The 15,984-nt window shown below is 40.4% G+C and overlaps 1 protein-coding gene across 1 annotated transcript; it reads right to left on the bottom strand.

Moving 5' to 3' along the window:
- Nucleotides 1–11,516: 11,516 nt before the first annotated feature.
- LOC118648347 lies at nucleotides 11,517–15,706 on the bottom strand. Its single transcript, XM_036294680.1, has one exon. It carries the CDS (start codon nucleotides 15,701–15,703, stop codon nucleotides 14,675–14,677), a length of 1,029 nt encoding a protein of 342 aa, XP_036150573.1. The 5' UTR covers nucleotides 15,704–15,706; the 3' UTR covers nucleotides 11,517–14,674.
- Between the last annotated feature and the right edge of the window lie 278 nt (nucleotides 15,707–15,984).

The following is a 15,984-nucleotide window of genomic DNA, read 5'->3' as shown; positions in this document are numbered from 1 at the left end:
TGTCGTTTCACGCGATATCGTGAGTCGTTTGATCTCGACTGAGAAGTTTTTCCGCTGAATCGCTCGTAAGATTCGTAGTTCGGCTTCGTTTTTTTTTTCTACGCTAAGGAATTTCTCTGAACCTTCCGGATTTTTACGTTTACCCGGAAGTCATCGTAGGCCACGTGCAACTCCGTTGATCAATGTATTGTACGATGATGAACAACGATCGAACATGCTGCGCGAATCGACGTTTGAAGTTAAACATGTAGTTCGTTTTAACCAAGCCAATTCGGGAACGCGAATTTCAAGATTCATTACAAGAAACTAGCTGGCGGTTCGGGTAATGAAAGCTACGAAAGCCCCTCAAACCACGTCTTGTTGAGTAAGAAATCATTCGGAAGTTGCCCTCTCGAGAGTGCGTCTGCCGGATTGTCCTTTGATCTCCAATTAGCTACGTCTCCGATCGCCTGAATTTCAGTTTCGCGATTTGCTTCGAATATTTTCAAATCCCGCGGATCTTTCTTGATCCAGTGTAATGTAATGGAGGAATCTGACCCAAAAATAATTCTGTCGAATTTGAGATCGAACTTGTCTCCTTGAACAATTGAACGAGAGTTAACGCTCCGCAGAGCTTGAGGCGAGGAATAGTCGATCCCTTTGTGGGTGCGACCCGCGACTTAGCGCAGGCCAATCGAATCTTGGTTTTCTGAAGATTAGAAGAACGGGTATACAAACAGGTCCCGTAACCTTTCTGACTCGCATCGCAAAAACCATGGAGTTCGATTCGGGTCGGGTTATCAACGAACAATCGCCGTTCGACGGCCACGTCTCGAATGTTTCCTAGTTGACTAGCCAATGATGTCCAAGCGGAGTGTAACTCCTGCGGCACCGATTCATCCTACTCGACCTTGCTCAACCAACACCCCTGCATGATGACCCTTGCGTATAGCACCACGGGATCGAGCAAACCGAGGGGGTCGTGTATTTTCGTGACTTCTTATAGGATCTTACATTTCGTCACTTTTGCGGTTAAATCGAGTGGTTTCACGGTAAAGACTAGTTTGTCTTGATTCGAATCCCACACGATGCCCAATGTTTTTAACACGGCGTTTTGTTCGATGGCGCAATCTAAATTTAAAATTTTCTCGTTCATGTTGTCAAGCGCGTGATTGTGATTGGAGGCCCATCGCCAGATGTTAAATCCTCCGCGTTGCAATAATTCGATAATTTCATTGCAAATCTCCTCTAATGAATCCGCGCCTGTCAGTAAGTCGTCTACGTATGAATCGTTTTTTAAGATACTGCGTGCTCGAGGAAATTTCGATTCTTCGTCGTCGGCGAGTTGTTGAATGGTGCGGATCGCAAGAAAAGGAGCGGATGCTACGCCGAATGTCACCGTATTAAGTTGGTAGGTTTGAATTCTACCGTTTCTCGACCGCCAAAATACTCGCTGAAATTTTCTATCGTCCGAATGTACAAGAATTTGACAATACATTTTTTCAATATCCGCTGTCACTACGTACGTATGTAGACGGAAGCGTAACAAATGATCGAAAAGTTTATTTTGTATAGTTGGTCCGACCAACAGCGCGACATTGAGTGAAAGACCACGATCTGTTTTTGCGGAGGCGTCGAACACGGTGCGAACTTTCGTAGTGCTACTCGATGCCTTAATTACACATCATGCGGCAAGAAATAACCGTCCTTTGGTTCACCTTCGACTAACGACATGTATTCGTGTGACCAAGCGATATGTATTCGTTTAGAACCTTGTGGTATTCCGTGTTAATATAAGGATCTGCCCTGAGTCACTTCTCAAAAGAGTAAAAACGTCGAAGAACCTGTGAACGCGAGAAACCCAAATTCACATCGTTTGCGCGAAATGGTAATCTTACGATGTAACGCCCGTTTGCGTCTTGTACGTCTTGCGTAATGTGCCTCGCATTTCTCGTCATCTAAAAATTTATTTGACGTACTGTCCAACAAATCCTCAATTTTCCAGAACCTTTCTATCTGCGCGGACAATTCTGCTAACGTACAACAAGTCTGCGAATTTTTATTGCGACTGTGTATTCCGCCAGCGTTCATCCAGCCCAATTGCGTTTTCTGCAAAACTAAGTCAGTGTTGCCGCGAAACAGATTAATCTGCCCTATGCTCAGCATCGACAGAGTGGATCCGGCGCCGATTAGAAGATCGACGGGCCGAGGCATGTGAAACTGCGGGTCAGCGAGCTGGATGTTCGCCGGAATTCGAACCAATTCGCGAGGGAACATCTGTTCTGATATTGAATCCGCTATTTCCGGTATAATTAAGAAAGTAAGATTCCGATGGTAATTATCTTGCAACGACTAAAAATTAACTTCGATTCGATTTTTAGCTACAGTGCTCATTTCGTTAATCGCGCCTACCGGGACTGTACATGCTTGCATGGGTAGCTGTAATAGACGCGCCAGTTTTTCTGTTATAAAGTTCGCAGTTGAGCAAATATTCAGCAGCGTACGAGCCGCTATCAATTAACCCTTCGCGTTTCGTACCCTTACCACCGCGCTCATCATAAGTGGAGACTTCGAGCATGATGTCACGGAATCTAGCAAAAAGCGCTCAAGTCATGTTTGCGTGGCGCCCTCCGCTGTCGCGTTTACCTGAATTGGTTTAGAAGCTACGACGGTTGCGAGTTTGGTTTCCCGTGTCGCGCTTGGGCTTCCCCTTCCCGAGTGTAAAAGCGAGTGATGGAATTTCGGACAAAGTCTGCAGTGCGTGCGATTGTACGTGCCTTCGTGCGCGCGAAGGCAGTTCCGACAAAGCTTATTTTTCCGCACGAAGTCCCAGCGCTGTTGCGTACTCAATTTTTCGAACGCGGGGCACTTATAAAGGAAATGATCTTCCTGACATTTTACGCATGCGCTCGATGCATCAAGAACGAGCGCGCGTGTAGCCGACCCGACGCGCCGCGTTTTTGTTACCGACGGCTGCGAGTCCACGCGGCGTTTGCCGCTCGACTCTCCCCTACGCGCGTTGTCCTGCTCTAATGTGCAGAGTCGAAAAGCAGCCTCGCTCACGAATTTGTAAAACTGTGCTAAATTCGGTAATTCGTCGAAGGCTAACGTTTCCTCCCATTTATTTCGAATCGCGATCGGTAGCGATCTTTCTAAAACTCTAACGACCATTCGTTCATCTATGCGTACCTGCAACGTTTCTAGCATGTTTAAATTCTGTCGTGTGTCCTCGATCAATTTGGAAAGCCCCGTCGAAGTTGTCTTGGACAACAGTTGGATGTCGAGAATAGCGTTGATGTGATTTGATACCAATACGCGTTTTTTCTCGTATGAATCAACAAGTAATTCCCACGCCTTTTTATAATTGACTGCGCTCGCGCTATAAATTGATACCTTTTTCGATGCATCTCCCTCTAACGCGTCTTTCAAATAAAGGAATTTTACTAGACCGTCAATGTCAGTGCGTGCCTCTATCATCGTCAAGAACGTATTCTTGAATGAGAGCCACTTATCGTGGCTTCCATCGAACTTTGGAAGTCTGGCAACGGGTAATTTCAACAACTTTTGTTTTTCGAGAAAAGTGGCCTGCCCCATCGTCGGCTGAATCGACTCGTCCGTATTCGACATGCCGAGAGGCGACATCATAATACGTGTCTTGTACCCACTCGATTTTATCGACAAGTTCGTTCTCGTTATCTAATTCGGTTAACTCTTCGTGCAAGCTTTCATAATCGTGAAAAAGGGTAGTCACTCTATCTAAACTCAAGTTCGCATTAATTCTATTATATTTTCCGTCATTGAGCGCGTTGTCTAAACTCGTCAAGTGATTTTCAAACAACTTGAACTTTCTAGCGACAAATACAATTCTTTTCCTTGTAACCGCGTATCCATATCGTATCAGGTATCGGCTCAGACGCCGTATATTTCGAAATGAAAAGAACAACACAAAAAACGAATCCTTTTGATAGAGAGAGAAAAAGCGAAGAAAAAAGGGTTCGGACTCTGTTGGCTAGAACCGGCGTCGGCTATTGTTTTCGATTGCTAACCGGCGTGTTCAATATGACCGCGTAGATATCTGAGCGCGCGTTCTGCCGCATGCACAAACAGGCTACACGCGACGCGTTGGCGGAAGTGATGCAACCACCACGTGGTTCGGAACGAGCGATTGTGAAAGCGATAAAACGGTAGCGGATTTGATTTTTTTTTAGAATGGTGATAAGCAAAGGATTAAATTTTAAAGAAATTTACTTATCTGGTAGCAATTGCAGGCGTGGAGGACCACTGGGCGGGAGGTGTCCTGGCGTAGGAGCGATGGCAATGGCGTTGATGCTGAGGCGTCGAGTTGATGATCTGCAATGGTTGCAAGTCGCTGTGCGCTGCGTTTGAGTGCGCACTATCCACGTGTACGACCGTCTCACGCCTCTCGACTACACTATATCCTTTGTTCGCGAGCTCACACTTCACAGGAGGCACCAGAAAATGTATGAGCGGCGACCCGCGTTTGGTCGCTTCCCGTCTTTCGATCTCTCGATAGACGGGATAGTTTACTGGAAGGATGGTATAGGAAATTCAAAATTAATAATCAAACTGTTTTTAGGGCGAACCCAAGGAGGAAAATCCGAGTCTGCAAGAGCAGGCTCGGCAAAAACCCCCTTCAGAAATTTATTGATGAGTTACTTCAATCGAGAAATAACAAAATTAACGTAAACTTAACGTAAAACAATGAATGTAAGGCGTGAGCGTCGTTTCCGAGTTCGAATAGTGAATTAAAATCGCCACGTGGGCGATGCAAAATGGAGACTGGGCTCCGCGGACCGGCTACAGACACGGTCGCGCGTGCGAGGTACTCGAGGGCGGCTCGAGTCTTGGTCGACCTGCGTTGTTGAGGTTACGATTTCGTGTGAGCACTTATAGTGCGAATCAAGGCGACTCGATTTCACTGTTGAATTTCGTAGTAGCGTAGTGGCACTTCATTGGGTTTCACAGGTCTTTACTGATCGGTTCTCCGGAAGCAAGTGAGTTCAGATCGGTCGGCACTTGTCGGCTTCTCCTCGCGTCCCTCCTCCCGGCTTCATGTTACCGCAGTGCTCGGTAAAAATTGGGAAATTACGCAAAGCCGGTCTTGTCCACGAATTCCGCCTTCCGGCGTGTCGCGTGATGAAAATTGGACAAGTTTTACAAACGCCGCCAATTGTATTTGTCTGTTCCAACGGAACAATATATAAACAAGTTTATTGGATTTAATTAACGTAAAACATTTGTAGTATTAATCAATTAAATCAACATTTCGGACAAATTAATGTTTGCATGTAATTAACCAAGTTAGCCCAGATAGCCACAAATGTATGTATGAGCACAAACTGTTCTCATGTTGCTAATAAAGATGTTTATAGCATCTTGCTACGCATTTACGTCATTCCTTGTGCTGTTATTTGCTAGCATTCGACACTGATCTTAAATAATGCTAGCATAATGTTTGAAACGTGCAAAGAATTTTATTTCCGACATCAAATGCTAGCAAACAACAGCACATGGAACGACACAAATGCGTAGCAAGATGCTAATATCTTTATTATATCATACTGGCTATCTGGGTAGGTTAAGTAAGATTAATTAATCTTAACTTACATTGTTTTATCAATTATAGCAATAAATTATTTCTATAAAGTTGATGTGAAAATCGTATATTTTGTACTAAAAATATTTACACTATTGTATAATAACAATTTACCTTATGTAATGAATGAATTTTGTGCTATCTGTTGTATAATACGCATGCGTATATTTTTCCACTTTTCACCAAGTTATACGATGGTGAAAGATTTAAAGTGTATCTTCATCGTTACTCATGAAAACAGGTTATAAAACTAGCTAATAAAAGTTTAAGTGAAAAATTTCACATTTGGCGAATTTGCTATAGAAAAACAATATTTATGTAATAGACAGTTAAACCAACGGCAGACAGTACGTTTTTTTAAATTAAATTACGTGTAAATTAATACATTATGAAATTTGTACCATGCAAAATAAAATATTATTTTTTCACTTTTCACGTAACCATTTTCACATGAAATTCGTTACGTGTAAAGTGAAAAATGAAAATGTTTCATGATCGCTGCCCTGATGTTGTCCGATTCTTATCGCGAGGAGGTAGACGACCACCATCTTCTTTTTTTATTCTTTGTCTATTTTTTAATTTTTTGTATTTATTCTCAGTGATTGTTTAAAATGTTAAGTCCAAAATGAATTAATCAAGATTTCATTAAAATCTATTGGCCTAAAGTTAAAGAAAAAAATTTGTGTTGTTTGAGCGTTAATGGGTTAAAGTAAGACAAATATTTTTTCGAAAAGTGATGCAATGAGAGTATATTTTAAATAGTCAATGTTTTGCTTCATATTTAAAACACCAGAATTTCCTTAAAGGTCAAGATAAATGAATAATTGTTAGATAATGAGTTAAATTATGAAATTTTGGCTTTAGCGTATCGTTAAATAATTTAATGTAATCACTATTATGAAGTTGTTTAATTTTGTTTTCTAATAAAAGAATGTTTACTTCGTCAATTTGAAAGCAAAATATTATATCAATAATTTTAATAAAATTAATTAGAAAATTCCAGATTTCATCATCAGATGGAACTAAATCTCCAACCATAAGAGAAAAATGCATAATAAATGTCATCATCTCTGCAGCTGACATTTTTTAATGTTTTTTTTCTGAATGTGATGCTGTAATTTTGCCTGAAATATTTTGAATTTCTACCAGGACCATATTAAAAATTTTGTTTTCGTAAATTTAAAATTTTTAGGTCAAAATATTTTATTTCAAATATAAAATAAGTAATTGCATAACATAAATTGTAGTGGCAAATTCCTAAAAAATATCGTGCATAACATCCATATAATAGTTTTCAACAACATGAAATGATGGAATATTATTTAATAAAAAATTATTTTTAAGTGCTTATTTCCAGTGCTTATTGAATTATTTATCTTTAAGTCATCATTATAATTTGTAATTGTTTGCATTAATTCCTTATTTTCAATGGTTAGCTTTTGACAATCCACTTTTTCTGCTTTGCAAAGTCGACAGAATGAGTTACTCGAAAATGATGTATTAAAATATAGAAATGAATTTAATCCTAAATTATCTCCAAGCACTAATCCCAAGATGAAATAAACGCGTAAAGTTGAGTGTTTATCAATTTTAATATCTATACAATTTATTTCTAAATATTTTAATTTGTTTATAAAAAATTGAAAACTTTGTTCATTTCCATAATTTTTTATATCAGTTGATTTTATAATTGCATTAAAGAATATATCTTCTAATTTAGAATCTTCTATCGGAAAGCACGGAAAAAAATAATAAACATTACAAATTGAATATACTGTTACGATCGCGCTGGACGCTCGGTGCATTTCGACTCTCAGCTGTACGACGTGCTCTTTAGCAACCGCGTTGTTTACGCGGACGCGCTCGTCAGATTTGATCTGGAGCTGTCTTTTCGTACGGACGTGCTCTGTTTCTCTGTCTGTGAACGATCACCTGTATTCTCTTGCTGTATTAAAGAGTTTCTCCAGAAAGAGTGTCGTTCTTATTCTGTGCGGAAGAGTGCGCGTGTGAATGCGTGGCAGTCTCGCCGGGCGAACGCAACAATACTTTGGAGTGAGATCCAAGAGGATTATTAATTTCAAGATCATCTAAACATAAGAAATAGGGTATTACAATTTTGTTAGAATATAGCTTAATTTTTCGTTTCCATGATTTTCCTTGCACAAAATTTGTGAATATTGAACAATTTTGTAAGTAGTTAATATTATCTAATGTACGGTTTAAGAGTCCTCTTTTTTAAAATATTTTTTTAAATTAAAATCTCAAAGGCATAACAACACCCTTTACTTTTTTTCATCATATGTAAAATTACAATTCAGATGAATTGCACTAATTGCATTATGAATTGTAAATTTTTGTACATTTTCAATATAATTCTCACTTTCTAACCACTTATACAAATCAATAATTAGTATTTAAAAATTTTAACGGATTTCTACAATTTGATATTACAGTATAAAATTCGTTATGTTCAGAATTGTTTAGTTGAAGTTTATTATTGACAAATGATTTTATAGTATCCAATAATGAATCAATTAAGTATTAGTTTGCGTATTCCTGTATTTTAAAAACATCTTTTCTAGAAAAGTTATTATTAATGAGGAGTGTAAGTACAAATTCCGCAACAGAATCAGTCATTTTTTTAAGCGACTCTTCTATTTAAAATTCAGGAATTGTATTATTTTCTATTTCAATACTTTCTAATGTTTTTGTTTCATTATTATCATCTGATGTACAAGAAGAAAAATTAAAAACTAAAAATGCAGTAGAATAATCAGCATTTGCATCAAATATGTTTTGTATATCATTAAAGTTACAATTTTGATTTTTAAATTTATTATCAGTATCTTTATCATTAATATGTTTACGCATTATATGCTTCTTAAAACTACTTAAATTTGGTAAAGTTTCAAAACAATTGGATTCGCAATATCTAAATATTGAATTTGTTTTCAAATCATGTGTTTTACATGGAATGTGTTTTACATGGAAAATCAGTAAATGTCTTTCTTATTTGAAGTCTTTCTCTTAATATTTGAAGTTTTTCTTACAAACATAGCATAATATTTTAGTATTATATTGGATGTACAACTTTGCTTCCGCCATTTTTTTTCGAAATTCGAGGCTTTATTGTGAAAAACTGGTTATAAATTTACGATCAAAATATTGTCCATCGCTAGTCACTACTTTCTCCTATCTTTCTGGCAGCATATAAATCCCGCGTCGAAAAAATAGATCATCTTTTGAAACGATCCACGAATCGATCCAATTTTTCACTTCTTCATAAGAACGGAAGTACTGGTCAGCCAGGCTGTGTGTCATTGAGCGAAACAAGTGATAGTCAGAGGGAGCAATGTCCGGAGAATACGACGGGTGGGGTAAAACTTCCCATTTCAACGTTTCTAAGTTGGAGTTTTCCCGTTATGTTTTGACGGACTTTGCGACATGGGGTCGAGCATTGTCATGCTGCAAAATCACTTTATCGTGTTTATCGTTGCATTGCGACCGTTCGTCTTTCAGTGCTCGGCTCAAACGCATCAATTGCTTTCGATACCGATCGCCTGTGATTGTTTCAGTCGGTTTTAGTAGCTCATAATACACTACGCCGAGCTGGTCCCACTAAGGGACCGTGGCCGGTCTTCGACGTCAAAATTACCGTTCTTGAAGCGTTGAAACCACTCTCGGCACGTTCTTTCACTAACAGCGGCCTCACCATACGTATTTGAAAGCATTCGATGAGCCTTAGCCGCAGACTTCTTCATATTGAAGCAAAAAATTAAAACCTCCCGCAAATGACGAGAATTTAGCTCGTAAGCTGACATTTTTAATCGAGAATAACTTTATGATGCAGATACAAATCGATTAATATTTCGATGGCGTTATGTTTACAAATGCCTAAGCTTATTGTATGATGTCTACGATCTATTTATTTCGACCACCACTTATCGCTACAGCCATCTGTGACGGTTCGCCTTTCCCGAACGCCTCGGACAGGCTTGCCGGGTACCAGGATTCGAGAGAAGGGGGGAAACCAACTTGCGCACACCGATGTTAAAGTAATAAGTCTTTATTCGAAGCCTTAGCCTAACTTACATCTTTCTTATGCTACCTTATGTACTACTTAGTCTATGCGGGTATATACAGCAATGTACAGCTTAGCCTAGTGACGTCAGTCGGACGGGAGCGCGCTAGTGCGCAGCACCTTAGAACGCGGTCGCGACCCGTAGTCGCCGGCGATAACCGGCGGGCAGGGCGGCCAGGTGGCCTGCTCCGTCGGCGGATACAAGGATAGCCGAATGCCGGCAAGAACCGGGCGGCAGAACGGCCAGGTGGCCTGCTCCGTCGGCGGATACAAGGATAGCCAAATGCCGGCAAGAACCGGGCGGCAGAACGGCCAGGTGGCCTGCTCCGTCGGCGCAACAAGGATAGCCGAATGCCGGCAAGAACCGGGCGGCAGAACGGCCAGGTGGCCTGCTCCGTCGGCGGATACAAGAATAGTCGAATGCCGGCGAGAACCGGGCGTCGGAATGGTCCGGAGACCTACTCAGTCGACAGGACGGGACTGGTGCTCGATCCGGATCGAGCTCGGCTTTTATACCCGTCGGGGCGATTCCCACGCGCTCCCAGCAGCGTGGTGGGATCGGTTTTCGACGGGGATACTAAACTTTCGGGAGGGACGTCCGTAGACGCCGAGTCCCGTGTAGTGGATGATCGGCCCCGGGACTCAGTGACGTATCGTCACACATCTATTGGAAAACGGCGGAACAAAGTTGTACACCTAATATATTTTGTAAATTTTTTTCAGATTTATAGGAGAAAAATTTGATTTTGGGAAATCATCTCTTTATGATTGTTTTAAAAAAATTGTAAATGCAATCAATAATTTAGCAGAATCTTTAATAACATGGCCAACACAAGATGAAACGAATATTATTAAACATAATTTTTTACAAATTTGTCTTTTACCGGATGTCATAGGAGCAATTGATTGTATATACATTCCTATTAAAGCGCCAAAGGTTAGAGTGGTTTATTTAGATAAAATTGTTGTAAATATTTGTCGTATAAATTAACATATTTTATATATTTCAGGATAATCCATCTTACTATATAACTAGAAAAAAGGAATATGCTATTACGTTGCAAGCTGTTTGTGATACAAGTCTTGTGTTTAGAATATGCTTTGTAGGATTTGCTGGATCTGTTCATGATAAAAGAATATTTGTATAATCTGATTTGTGGATAGCAGTACAACGTAGTAAAGAACGATATTTCCCTCATAATGAATATATACTTAGAGATAAAGCGTATCTAGTTCTATCATGGCGTATACCACCTTACATTGATCGTGGAAATTTAACAGCGGTAGTGTTTATAACAATTTATTCTTATACAGGGTCATTCAGAACAACATTCGGTCCGTAAAATGACGCATTCCTGACGAAATTCTACGATAATTTTTCCTTTACCAAAATTTTATTTGAAGCGTAGTTTTTGAGTTATAAGCCAAAATAGTTAACAAATTACGCGTCGAGTACAGAAGGCAGGCAGGGGCGGCGCGCCACGAGCGTAACGCGGGCGCGGCTGACTATCCGCGTCAGCTGACGGGTGATTACCACCGCGTAAGTTGCTAACTATTTTATATTATAACATAAAATTATGCTTTAAATGAAATTTTGGTAAAGAATTAAAAGATTGTCTTGGAATTATGTTAGGAATACGCGTTTCTTAAAATCACTGTAACAACCAAAAGTTGTTCCGTATCGCCGGCCGTCGGACGCTGCAACTAGCTGATTGCTACACGCGACGTGTGTGTATGCCGTGTTTGTGTAAAAGGGAGAGAGAGAGAGAGAGAGAGAGAGAGAGAGAGAGAGAGAGAGAGAGAGAGAGAGAGAGAGAGAGAGAGAGAGAGAGAGATAGATAGATAGATATATTTATTATGCCCGAGCATAGGCTATAGGGCAAAGTATGATAACACAAAATAGAATACACTTTTGAAACAAAATATACGCAAAAATAGCTAACATAATGAAAAATCGCATTGATATAAGTATAACTATATGACTAATCTAAATCTTAATATTAACTATACAAGTAAAGTGCTAAAGCTGAGAATTAAGGGAGACGATGAGAATGACAGAAAGCAAGACAGACAATACAAGATTGAAAAATCATGCTAACTCAGATGCCCGCAGAAATGAGCGAAGAAGGGTCTTGAAAGAGTCAAGCGAAGGAGCAGATACAATGTTAGCAGGGAGAGAGTGCCAAAAATAAACCGCGGAGAGATGAAAGGAATTTCTGTAAGTGGTAGTTCTATGAAGAGGAATATGAAAAACATGAGACAAAGAAGTTGTGCGATCTGATTTTCTAACTGAAGGATCAGGAGGGGTAAATAGTTCACATAAGTAAGACGGAGCGTGCAAGTGGAGAATCCGATAAGTTAGACAGCCTAGAAAGTATAGTCTCCTGTTTTCAACCGAAAGCCATTCAAGACGATGTCTAAACGGCGTAATATGTTCATCTCGCTTAAGATTAAAAATGAATCTTATACAGCAGTTGACTAGTCGTTGCAGCTTAGTATTAAGTTCTTTACTCAATCCATGATAGACAAGGCAACAGTAATCAATATGTGGCTGGATCAAAGTATTGACCAGTTTAATTCTAAGTTCGGTAGAGAGAGAGTTTCGGTTAAATTTTAATTTATACAGAGCATGGTGAACGTTCTTTGAAACTTGTATGATGTGTTTATGCCATGACAGGTTAGACGTGAAAATAACGCCCAGATTTCTCACTTCACTCACAAAAAGCAAAGGCGTACAGTCAACGATAATCGGAGGAAGAAGAGAGGTGTCGATGCAATTAACATGTTTTTGGCTGCCAAGGATAATGGCCTTAGACTTAGTAAGATTAAGTCTAAGACCATTGACAATAGTGTAATCAAATATGGCATTCACATCCCTTGAGATCAATTCAAGACCACGGAGAATGTCTGCTGGAGGGCAGGACAAATAAATTTGCAGATCGTCGGCAAAGAGCATATGGCTGGTGAAAGACAGGACATTGCTAATATCATTAATGAAAAGCAAGAATAAAAGTGGTCCAAGCACCGAGCCTTGAGGAACACCAAGGGAAGTGTGAAGCCATTCAGAACGATTTCCTTCATCATCAATTACAGCTTGAGAACGGCATGTTAAGTAAGAGTAAAACCAAGTGACCACAGAATCGGAGAAGCCAAGTTTTTTGAGTTTGATAAGAAGATAAAGATGCGGGACAGTGTCGAACGCCTTACTGAAATCGAATAATACCATAATAGTAATAAGTCCACCATCTATTCCTGCCCTGACATCATTACATATACGAAGAAGAGCAGATTGAGTGTTAAAGCCAGAACGATACGCAGACTGCCTGGGGTCAAGTATATTGTTTGAGTTTAGATAATCAACTATCTGATCAGCGACAATCCTTTCAAGAGTTTTAGATAGTTCAGGCAAATTAGCAATTGGTCGCGTGTCAGACGGAGACAGAGGTTTACGAATTTTTGATAGAGGGCGTATTAGAGCATTCTTCCACTCAGAAGGAAATGAGGAGAGCTTTAGTGAATTATTAAAGAGATCGGTAAGCCAGGAAGATATACAAGGCCAAGCAATACGTAAAATAAAAAGGGGGATACCATCAGCGCCGGAAGCATACGAGTGAAGGGGGTGAGCAGTTATAAGTTTATAGATAGAATTAGGTGTAACCAGAGAGAATACAAACTCAGACTGACAAGGAGGACAGGTGATGCAGGAGATAGCTGATATAAAATCGGAAAAACACAAAGGTACGGCTGAGGAGACAGAGGTGTAATAAGAATTTAATTGAGACAAGGAAAAAAAGTGAAGAGGAGAGACCAAGGTGGATTTAACGAGACCAAGGCGAGCTAGCTCTCGCCATAATTTGGCAGGTTCGGTAATGTTATTTAAAGAACCAAGAAAAAACTCACTCTTAGCACGCTTGATATCAAGATTAAGCTGGTTCCTAAAGAGTCTGTACCTAAGAAAGCCAAGCAAGCTATTGGAACGTTTAGCCTGCTTAAATAACGCGAACGTTGCGAACGCGAAGACGAGACTTAAGTTCTTCAGTAAGCCATCGTAAAGGTGGCCCCCTGGAGACAAAAGAACGGGTAGGCGCGAACACATCTAGTGCAGCACGTAAAGTACAGGAAAGTAAGGTACTAGATTCTTGCACATAAGCTTCCCTAGACAAATTAGTACGAGTACAATTGGCATTATTAACACTAATAGAAAGGAATTCACAAAACTCAGTGACATTAATGTTTCTAAAACATCGTCGAGTATAGGAACGTTCAGTATTAATAGGAGAAAAGAGTGACAGCGAAAGAGAGAGAAGATCATGACCAGCAATGAAAGGGCTGGATGATTTAGCAAAAGATAAAACCTTATCACTATCATCCACTATCAGGACATCGAGACATGAGTTAGAAGTAGCAGTGTGATGAGTGGCATCTGATGGAATGATATACAGTGAGAGACTAAACATAAGTTGACGCAAATAAGTCGCTTCGTACTGGTTAGATAACAGATTACAGTTAAGGTCACCGCCAATAATTATGTTTTTATAAAGGTGAGAGACGCTAGTTAACGACCTAACAAAATCTTGAAGAAGGTTGCCCTTCGGTCTTCTGTAAATAGACGCGAATAGTATCGATTCATTAAGCGGTAAGCGAATATCAATTATTAAGTATTCAGGGTCATTTAATTGGCCACCCGACGACGCAGCAACGATGGTAGCTCGTAATGATTTGTGGAGGTAACAAGCAACACCTCCACCAATGTTTCCGACACGATCATTTCTAATTAAAAAATAGCCATCCAACGCAACAAGGTCATCAGAGACACCGGCATGGAGCCAAGTCTCAGAGACTGAGATAACATGATATGGGATGGTATTAAAGTGCAGTCTGATGAAGTCGATGTGTCCACGCAAGGAATTGGCATTAAATTGAGCTACACGGAAAGACGAGTTGAGAGTTGAATAACCGCGCGCAACGGGAGACGAGGACGAAGCAAGATTAGCAGGTCAAATGAGCCCACCAAGGTCACTCTCTGAGTTAATATAGATGATGGGTTTGCCATCAGAATGCCTGACGTGAATACGACCATTCTTTACCCAGACATATGTATATGAATTAGCTTTGGCAACTTGCTTAGTCTTTTGAAGGAGCTCATAAGTGTCCCTTGGTAGAAGCTCATTGACATGCACACTCCTGCTAGAATCATTACAGCAAATTTCCCTCTGAGTAAGCGTACCTCGTTCTCGCTTTTTAGCTATAACTAAGTCACGGACGGCACTTGAGGCTACAGTGATAATAAGAGATTTAGTGGATGAGATTGGCCCGGGTGGATCTCGGACAGCCCCGGATTGATTCCTGCGAGTAACAGATCTAACCTTGAGAATATGACAGGACAGATCAGGAATTCCCAAGGCCGTAAATATGTTTCGAGCGCACTCAGAAGGAGAGATAGACATCGCAGCAGGAACCCCGGAAAGGATAAGAGCATCTTCAGTAGGACTGCACGAGGCAGGAAGAGAAAGCTTACAATCGCCCTTAAAATCGCGGACTGCACTTTCGAGGGCAGCACATTGCTGTTCCAACGCATCTATGCGCTGACCATTTCGCTCAACACTACACGCTAAACTATTTAGATAATTTAGTTTGTCATTGAGTACACTATTGGTGCGCCGCTGTTCTTCAGCAAAAGCTGAAAATCTCGCTTCAGATTGTTTTAATTGGTCAATTAATTGACGCAAAAGTCTGTTAGTCGCAGTATCGGCATTAATGTCTTCTCGCGATTGCGACTGCAACAGAGCACCAGCACACCCAGGAGTTACTGAGCTGGCAGTATCGGAATCAATAGGCCGTGCAAAAATATCCTCAGAAGGAGTAGGAGGTAAACACAATGAAGAAGTTAATGATTTGCAACATGCATCGGCATATTTTGCAAGAGAATAGGCCTTAACGCAACCTGGGTGAAACACTCTCTTGCAATCGCACTCGACAGACGCAGTCGCAACTGACTTCTTACATTTAGCACATACGGGCGCCATGATACTACAATAGCGAACGCAGCAATAACACCAAATTAATAACACTAACGTTTAGTAGTAAAATAAAGCACAGATAATAGTCAATGCAGCAACAACTAATGTCACGACGCCGTGTCGGTGATAAATATAAAATTTTAAGGCACACTGCAAGACGCAGCAGACTCAATTAGCACTCCACGAATTAACAGTAAATTTAAACTGAACACCCAGTAGGCACAGAGATCACGCGGAGCACACGCCGCAGAGGTAAGGCAGCGGCCAGGCAGCACGTTGAGGCATAA

The sequence above is a fragment of the Monomorium pharaonis genome, unplaced genomic scaffold (assembly GCF_013373865.1).
Source record: "Monomorium pharaonis isolate MP-MQ-018 unplaced genomic scaffold, ASM1337386v2 scaffold_389, whole genome shotgun sequence".
Lineage (NCBI taxonomy): Eukaryota > Metazoa > Arthropoda > Insecta > Hymenoptera > Formicidae > Monomorium > Monomorium pharaonis.
This window is presented reverse-complemented; position numbering and strand designations above follow the sequence as displayed.